General features: G+C 61.5%; 1 protein-coding gene across 1 annotated transcript; it reads left to right on the top strand.

Moving 5' to 3' along the window:
- Positions 1-769: 769 nt before the first annotated feature.
- LOC309683923 (scavenger receptor cysteine-rich type 1 protein M130-like) lies at positions 770-7,665 on the top strand (the record flags this gene model as incomplete). Its single annotated transcript, XM_082499902.1, has 8 exons — positions 770-1,100; positions 3,088-3,402; positions 4,265-4,591; positions 4,677-4,991; positions 5,349-5,663; positions 6,282-6,596; positions 7,362-7,467; positions 7,659-7,665. 8 exons carry the CDS (start codon positions 770-772, stop codon positions 7,663-7,665), a joined length of 2,031 nt encoding a protein of 676 aa, XP_082356028.1.
- Between the last annotated feature and the right edge of the window lie 1,558 nt (positions 7,666-9,223).

Raw genomic sequence — 9,223 nt, 5'->3', positions numbered from 1 at the left:
ACCTGCTTCCATCTGGGTGGGAGAGGGTATCTCCACTTCCAGAGCTCAAGTGTTTAGGGCAGCCTGTGCCTGGCTGTATTTAAAGCAACTCATCCTGGGTTACCCTTTTGGGACCTCTTGTGCCCCCGTACTGTGCCCCCGAGGCTGACCATGGCTCCAGGCTTCAGGGGAGCCCCAACACCAGGAAGGCAGTTTGTGCCCCACAGAGAACGAGGGTTGTCTGCACCCACAGGTTTTAGAGAAGTTCCTTTCCTTGGGGCTCCCAACAAGCACGGGGGCTGGGCTGACACCAGGGGTGAGGAGGGGACATGGGTTTGGGGGATCCTTGGGATCATGTTGATGTTCCCTGAGGACTGAGAAAGGCCTGGGGGTGGTGTGAGTTTGGGCGGTGTGAGTTTGGGTGGTGCCAGGGCAGGTGGTCGGAACGGGAAGCTGCGAGCCTGGGGGGACAGGGCTTTTCAGGGGTGCTGGGCTGGGGAGGAGTTGGGTGCCCCGTGCAGGGCCTGGAGGCACGATGTGTGGAGTGGTCATGGGAAGGAGGCCACTGGAGTGGGAGGAGGTTCCAAGGGCTATGGGACAGTGAATGGCCCAGCAGGGCTGGAGTTGTGCACCCCCAGCCTGCACAGGCTGTGGGGAGAGGAGGGACCTGCACCCTGCCTACAGACAGCCCGGAAGGGGGAGGGCTCCCACCTGGTGCTGGTGCCTCAGCCTGGGCAGGGGGGACCTCCAGACCTGGAGTCTGGGGCTCGGTGCTCTCCTGACAGGTCCCATGTCAGTGTCTGAAGGTGCTGCGGAGGTGAGGCTGGAAAATGGTGGCGGACGCTGTGCTGGAAGAGTGGAGGTGAAACTCCAGGGCCAGTGGGGGACTGTGTGTGGTATATTCTGGGACATGAATGGTGCTGCAGTGGTCTGCAAGCAGCTGGACTGTGGGTCTGCTCTTGAAGCTCCTCAGTATGGATACTTTGGGGCAGGATCTGGCCCCATTTGGATGTTTGGTGTTAGCTGTCATGGTAATGAGGCTGCACTCTCTGATTGCACAAACACAGAATGGACTCAAAAATTCTGTGATCACAGTTTGGATGCTGGAGTGACATGTTCAGGTATGGGGCCAGTCCATTCCCCACTGTTTTGACCGGGATGGGGGAAGGGGGCTGGATGTGCCCTCAGGGAGCAACAAGGGGTTACTGGAGTGTGTCTGGTCACCCTGCCGAGCTGGGACTGTCATTGCTGGTTTCCCCAGTCCCTGAGGAATGCCCAGTAGGAACCCACCACTGCCTGACCCCCGAGGCAGCTCAGCCCACCCTCTGTTGGTGCCTGGGGCTGGGAGATGAATGGCCACCCTGCTCCGTAGTCTCGGTTGGTTCCCAAATTTCTCCTGTTCATACAGGAGCTGTCTGGCACTGAGGACCATGTTCCCCCATGCCAGAGGCACTGAGAGTAGCTCACATGGCCACCCACAGCCCCAGGGAAGGCCCAAGGTGGCCTGGGAATTCTGAGTTTTGTCCCCTGGAAGACACAAGTCTCCTTAATTGGAGGGGCTGCTCAGAGGAAAGGAGCACTGAGCTTGGGCAGAAGAGCAGGATGGCCCGTGGCCACCTCATTCCTCTTCCAGAGTCACCCCATGAGAGCCATCCCACAGGGAGACAACCCTGTGCAGGCAGTGCCGACCTGCTGCCCAGCCTCTCCTGCCCACCCCAGCCCCTGCCTGCCCTGTGCCACAGGGGTTTGCCAGCGCTTTCTGGCTGTCCTTTGTGCCTGTCGTTGCACTGGGAGCTGGTGTCATCCCAGGGCTGCCCCTCTGCCCGCTCTCCTGCCCTCTCCCAACTGGTGGCCGGGGATGTGCACACCTGGCAGTGTCCTCTGGCACTGGCTGAGGACCCCTCCCTGGACAGGCGCTGGAGCCAGGGGCTGGTGCAGACAGAGACTGCAGGTACACCCGCACCACATCTCTTCCCTCTGGCATGTCCCATCTAATAGCAGTACCCCAACAAAGTGAGAACCACCTGGGCATGGGGTGCTGTTCTGGTGGCTCCAAGGGGTTCCTCAGCCTGGCTCTGAGCTCGGTGGGGCAGAGAAGACCGCAGCAGCCAACAGAGCCTCAGTGCATCTCCTTGGGTTCAAGTTCTCCAGGCGCTGCAGTGCATGTGGCCAATGCCAGGTAGCCCAGGGTCTCCAGGAGAGCATCAGTTCTTCTAAGTGATTCCTGTGGCTGTGGGTTTGGGGGAAAAAACAACCCACAAGTGCTGTGATGATGTCAGAGGAGCAGCAGGGGTTCCCTGGTGTGTTTGTACCATCAGCACCCACTGGGAGATTCTTAAGAGGCTCTTTGGCTGTGACTGCCCCAAGGCAGATGAGGTGGGACATGGTGGGACATGTAACCAAGAGAGGGCTCTGGGAATTCACAGGGTTCTTTGGTCATTCCAGGATTTGTCCAGCTGGTTGGAGGGGATAGCCCCTGCTCAGGACGAGTGGAGATCCGTGATGGGAACCAGTGGAAAACTGTCTGTGACTCAGACTTTGGTCCCAAAGCTGCCGATGTGGTCTGCAGGGATCTGCAGTGTGGCACAGCCCTGTCTGTCCATGAGGCAGCTCACTTTGGAGAAGGGGTTGGTCCCATGTGGAACAGGGAGCTCCAGTGTGTGGGGAATGAATCCCTTCTCGCCTCCTGCCCCACAGGGTCCCCCAGGGACCAGCCCTGCACCCACGCGCATGATGCCGGTGTCACCTGCACACGTAAGGACTCAGGGCAGGCTGTTAACACGGGGGTTGGGCTGAAGACAGGGGATCAGGGCAGGGACTGCGCTGTGCTGGGTGTGAGGACAGGAGGGGTGATCATAGAACTATAGAACGGTTTGGGTTGGGAGGGACCATTAAATGTCATCTAGTCCAACCCCCCTGCAATGAACAGGGACATCTTCAACTAGATCAGGTTGTGGAGGGCCCCATTAGACCTGACCTTGAATGTTTGTCTGCAGCCCTAATGTTGTGCAGAAGGAGGAGAAAGGAAGCGTGTCCGTTTAGCCTCTATTCCACCACCCAAAGGAGCAAAATCACAAACTGCCCCATCTCATCCTTCTCTGTCCCCAGAGTACACAGGGTTCAGGCTGGTGAATGGCAGCACGGCGTGTGAGGGGAGGGTGGAGGTCCAGGTGCTGGGGACCTGGGGCACCCTCTGTGCCTCCCACTGGGATCTCTCAGAGGCCCACGTTCTCTGTCGTCACCTCAACTGTGGATTCGCTGAGTCTGTTCCCAGAGGAGGGCATTTTGGGAGAGGCACTGGCCCCATCTGGAGAGACTCATTCCACTGTGACGGGACTGAATCCCACCTGGGCCAGTGCTTAGTGACCTCACTGGGGATGTCACCGTGCTCTCATGGGAACGCCGCTGCTGTCATATGCTCAGGTGAGTGCTGGGAAAACACTCAATTAACTCCGTTTTCTCCCTACGTGCTACATGGTCTCCCAAAGCAGGGGACGCTGTGGCAGTGCAAGGCGTCACCAGGGGACATCTGGAGCACTTTGCCTGCTCAGACTGACTACTCCACTGTGACAGAGCAGAGGACTGAACAGGGGCCAGTGTCTTTCCCCCTCAGGGCAGCAGCTCCGGCCCTGGGGCCACCGCCAGGCCCAGGCTCCTTTACCTTCCCACAGTGGGATGGGCCAGGGACGTGGCTGTGGAGCTTGTTTCCATCCCTCTGCCTGCAGGCAGCCCTGTCCCACCCCACAGAGAGTCCCACAGAGCCCAATCCCACAGCCAGAGGTGCTGCCCGGGGGCCAACAGCAGCAGCATCAGACCTGGGGGTTAGCTGCAGAGTGGGGCTGGTTTCTGGTCAGCACAGGACCCAAACTTTTCCCATTTGATGGCAAAGGCCCACCTTGCTCTGGCTCCCAGTCCCCCATCCCAAGGGATGCAGATGGGCAGAGACGTGTGGGCTCTGTCCCGTGTCTCAGTAGTGGCCACTTCTGGCTGCTGCTCCCTCCTGCGGGAGCTGCCCCAACTGCCTTGGCAGGGACGTGCTCTGTGGCTCTGCCCCAACAAGAGCAAAGCTGGCGTCTTACTCAGGAAGGCTCGGGGACTGGGAAAGCACCCCATGGACCCCGGGACAAGGAGCTCTCTTTGGGGGCTGGAGGCAGGCAGGCGAGCTCCTTCTGCAAGGAATTTCCCTTCTGGGCCCCTCTGCAAGGGTGCCAGAGCCTGGAGACATGCTGCAGGCTGCCAGGCTCCCCGATGCCACCAAGGACTGGGGCATGGCTGCTCTCCCCAGGCCCAGATCGCTTTGCATCCGTGCGGCTGGTGGGTGGAGGAAGCCGGTGTGATGGGCGAGTGGAGATCTTCCAGCACGGGACGTGGGGCAGAGTCCTGGATGACCAGTGGGATCTGAAGGAGGCCAGCGTGGTGTGCCGGCAGCTGCAGTGCGGAGAGGCAGAGACAGCCTACAACCCCCCGAAGCCTCAGCGAGGGACTGGTCCCATGGGGCTTCGAGGGGTCCAGTGCGCAGGGCATGAGGCCAACCTGACCCTCTGCAACACCTCCCTGCCTGAGAGTGCACTGGACGCAGGGATTGCCGAGGATGTGGGGGTCGTTTGCTGGGGTGAGTGGCACCGCAGGGCCCCCCAGGCTCTGGGCTGGGTGGGCAGCCAGCCCGTGACGGCAGCTGGGGTTTCTTCCTGCTGCAGGGAGCCGGCGGGTGCAGCTGGTGAACGGGCCTGGGCGCTGCGCTGGGAGAGTGGAGGTCTACTACCAGGGACGCTGGGGGACCGTCTGCGATGACGACTGGGACCTGTCCGATGCTGCCGTCGTTTGCCGCCAGCTGGGCTGTGGAGGGGCGGTGGAGGTGGTTGGCTCCACTCAGTTTGGGAAAGGCTCTGGTCAGATCTGGCTGGATGGAGTGAACTGCTCCGGGGCCGAAGCTGCTCTCTGGGACTGCCTGGCAGGGTCCTGGGGGCAGCACGACTGCGGGCACAAAGAGGACGCAGGAGTCGTCTGCTCAGGTCTGTGCCAGGGGCTGCGGTGGGAGCCCAGTGCCCAGGCAGGCTGGGACGAGGGGAGGGCCGGCAATGGCCGAGGCTGTTACTGGCCACCTCTGAGCCCCTGACAAAGCCCATCCTGGGGACACCCACCCACAGGTCACTTCAGTCCCTTCAGGGGTCCCTGGGGAGCTCAGCTGTCCCTGATGGTTTGCAGGGAGGGCAGGGTTGTCTGTCCATCAGGGACATTTCTCTGCCCGTGGGTGCAAGAGGGACTTGCTGGCCGTTCCTTTGCCTGGCTGAGGGTGTGGGTTGTGCAGAGGCGTCCCTGCTGCCACAGCCCCACACCAGCCTGTTCCCCCTCGGTGCCTTTCCTCCCAGAGTTCGTGGCCCTGAGGCTGGAGAACAGCAACAACTGCTCCGGGCGCCTGCAGGTTTTCTACAATGGGACGTGGGGGAGCGTTTGCTCCAACTCAATGACTCGCAAAACGATGTCGCTGGCATGCAAGGAGCTGGGCTGCGGGGACATACAGACCCTGGAAACACAACTGTCCCCCGGCAGGCTGTCTGGCCCTGCCTGGCTGGATCATGTGGAGTGTGGGGAGAGAAACAGCTCCTTCTGGCAGTGTCTGTCTGATCCCTGGAACCCACAGTCATGTGATGACCTGCAAGATGAGACCCACATCACCTGCAATGGTAATTCTGAGCTACCCGAGCACCAGCTTCTCCCCAGCTCCTGCTCCTTGCTGGGCATGGTCAAACGCAGAGACAGGCTCTGCCGAGGCTCTTTCTTTCCATGCCAGATACTTCTGCTGCTGGTAGCAAAAATGGGACTTCAGCCCTCAGAGCCCCACACATTCACCAGCAGGGGAATTGCCAGCTGGGCTCCCAGCTTTGCCTGGGCAGGGAAGAGGTTTTTGGAGGCAAGGTCTCAGAAGGGAACAGCCAGGGGTCCCAGCAGTGTCCCTTCCATGGGCACCCTGCTGCTGCTGTGAGGTCCAGGGTCCCTTTGGGGCTGAGCAGTCAGGGTCCCTCACACTGCGTGTCCCCTGAGTGACCGGGGTTCAGGTGCTGCCGTAACTGAGGTGGCACGTGCATAACTCAGCCCCGCTCTCTGCTGCACCATGCCCTGCAACAGCCCCTTCACCTCAGCATTTCCTTCTGCAGGGCGTCAGCCAGAATTGCTCCCAGCCCCAACGGCTGCGTGCCCCAGCACCACGAGCTGCACAGGTAGCTGCTCCTCTGCGTGCCCCTCTTGCCTGGCAGGGCTCTGCCTGCTGTCCCGCTGCCCTGGGAGCTCTCTGCCTTCTCCAGACAGGGAGAAGATTCGTGCCGTGGGAGGCGAGAACGGGTGCTCTGGCAGAGTGGAGGTCTGGCACCGTGGTTCCTGGGGGACGGTGTGTGACGACTGGTGGGACATGCGGGATGCCGAGGTGGCATGCAGGCAGCTGGGCTGTGGCCCTGCGGTGTCTGCCCTGCCTGAGGCTGCATTTGGGGAGGGGACCGGCCCCATCTGGCTGGAGCAGGTGGAGTGCCGGGGGACAGAGCTGTCTCTGCAGGACTGCTGGGCCCGGCATGGGGACAGCGGTGCCTGCCGCCATAAGGAGGACGCTGCTGTGCGCTGCTCAAGTAAGTGGCAGGGCTGATGCTCCTCACAAGAGTATCAGCAAGGAGCCGTTTCCCCCATTCGGTCCTGTCATGGCTCCAGAGGTCCTGAGAGCAAGGCCATCGCTGCAGAGCACGGGAGCCTTTTGCCAAGTGGGCAGCAGCTTCTGTGGGGCTGGATGTCCTCCAGCTTCTGCCCGCAGGGCCCTGCAGCCCCCAGGGCCATCACTGGGTTGCATGCTCTGTCCTGCCCTGTGGCCAGAGTAGGGCCGTGGGCTCCTTCCTGGCCACCCTCACCAGCGGTGCAGGAGGGGCAGTTTTGGTGGGAAGTGTCAGGGATGTCTGCACATGCACACGTGTGCACACAAACACACACACACACACACTATGTGACAGAGAGGAGGCTCCCCGGTACCTGCACACCCACCCATCAGCCCTATTCTCCTTCTCCTTCCTTGCAGATGCACCCAGGACGGCAGCACCAACCCCTCGAGCAGGTAACCTGTCCTCCCCACTGGCGCTGGCTCTCCTTGGGCCCAGGCTGTGACCCACAGCCAGAAGGAATGGGCTCCTTTCTGGGGTGTGAATTCTCCCAGGAGGAAGCACCAGGGTAGCAGGGAGGTGGGGAGGTTGGGAAGGAGTGTCATTTACCCAGTAAGGATGGAGCGTACCCATCCCTCATCCCCTGGAGTCCCCTAGTCAAGATGCAGTGGGGATCAGGACTGGGCTGTCCCAGCCCCTCACCTCTCCCAGGCCTGGTACTGCCCTTTCTGTGTTCCTGCCATGCAGATCTCACCCGGGGCCGTCTGAGTGGCAGCGGGAGACTCTCATTGCCCGTCATCATCTGCATCATCCTGGGAGCCCTTCTCTGCCTGCTCCTGGCCCTCCTGGCCGGGCAAGTGCGACGCGCCAGGGCTGGGCGCAGAGGTGGGTCCCTTCCAGGGGAAGATGCCTCCTGGCAAGGCCAGGGCTGGTGTGGGCTATCAGTGAGTGGTAAAGGCAGAGCTGGGGGAATTGGTGTTTCCTACCTGCGGAATGCCATCCTCTCTCTGACCACCCCTGGGCCAGCTCTGTCTCTGTCCGCAGGCTCTGAGAGAGCTCAGGAGCCCTTCCCTGAGGCTGTGTACGAGGAGATTGGTTACAGCCCAGCATGGGAGAAGCAGGCAAGGTTCAGCGGCTCAGGTTGGTGCGCATCCCTCATTGAGGACACATCTACAGTGCCTTTCCCCTGGTCCCCACCCAGGGTTGACGCCCCCTGCAGCCCCCTGGCCCAAGGTCCCTGCAGCGCTGGGGCTGTGGGATGTGTGGGAAGAGCAGCCAGGTCCTGGTCCCAGGAGAGAAGCTTTCTCCCCACCAGCTCTGCCTGTCCCAGCTGGGGACAGCCCCTCTCTGCCTGCCCCTGCACCCTGGGGGTTACATGAGGGGTGAGAGAAGGGGCTGTCCCAGGGCAGCTCTGGGAGGCCCTTTGAGAAGGGGTTTGTCCCAGGGGAGCAGGGTGAGTCCTGAGCCCTCGGCCCCATGCAGCCGTGGTTCTGGGGGTCCCCCGTCCACAGCAGTGCTGGCCACAAGCCATGTCAGCAGAGTGCACTCCCATAACACCCACTGTGCCTCTCTCCAGGCGCCTCTTCAGAGGGGTCCCTGACCAAGCTGCAGTCCTACCCCGTGGACAGCAGGGAGGAGGATGGTCCGGGGCCAGCCCCAGGTAATGTGGGGCAGGAAGGGGTGGATCTCTCCTCCCTGAAGACATGTGATGGACAGCAGTGTCACTGGGTGTCAGCATCAGAGTTGGAGAGGACATGGGGGGGTCTTTTGTGGGGCTGCCAACAGCAATGTCTGAGCCCCATGTCCCTGCGCGTCCTCCCATCCTCTGCTCTGCAGATGTATCTTCTCTCTGTCACCAGCTCCCCTCTCCTTTCAGACGTCCCTGTCCTGGCCGGAGGTGACCCCGCGGATGGCTATGATGATGCCAGGGAGGTTTCTGACCCGGGGGAGGATCCTGCCCCTGGGCAGGAAGACTGGGAAATGCCCAGGGTGCCAGAGGAAGGAGCAGGGCCCAAGGATGCACCCGGAGGTGAGAGGGGGAGATAGCGCTGCCGGTTCCTGGGGTGCCATCCCTGGTGCTGGATGAATCGCTGCCATACTGAGAGCCCGACCTGCTGGGACGGGGCCACCTGCCCCAGGAGTTTTCCTTGGGGGAATTAATGGTGGGAGAGGGAGCTGAACATCTCTGGACTGGTGAGGAGAAGGGAGGAAGGAGATGTAGAGTCCAGGAGGAGTGCCTCATGGGATGAACATGCAGTCGCATGCCTTGCTGCTTGCAGGGGCAACCCTGCACTCCCAGAGAAGAGCTGAGGCCCCTGGAGCTAAGGGGGATGTCTGTTCCCTGTCCCAGAGAGCACGGGCTACGATGATGCTGAAGAGGTGTCTCTGGCACATCCCCCTGAGGACACAGAGGCTGTGACACTGGATCTCAGTGCACAGCAGTCCCTGAGCCCCGGGCCAGGAGAGCCGTCCCTGCCGTGAAGTGGGGTGCAGCCAGGAGGGAGGAGAGGTCTGTGCAGCTGGGAGAGCCGTGAGCACCAGGGAACCGTCTCCCTTTTCCATGGGCAGCAGAAGCTGCCAGGTGGTTCCTCTGTTTGTAATCCCCTGTT

This window comes from Vanellus vanellus (assembly GCF_965231255.1).
Source record: "Vanellus vanellus genome assembly, contig: HAP1_SCAFFOLD_35, whole genome shotgun sequence".
Classification (NCBI taxonomy): Eukaryota; Metazoa; Chordata; class Aves; order Charadriiformes; family Charadriidae; genus Vanellus; species Vanellus vanellus.
This window is presented reverse-complemented; position numbering and strand designations above follow the sequence as displayed.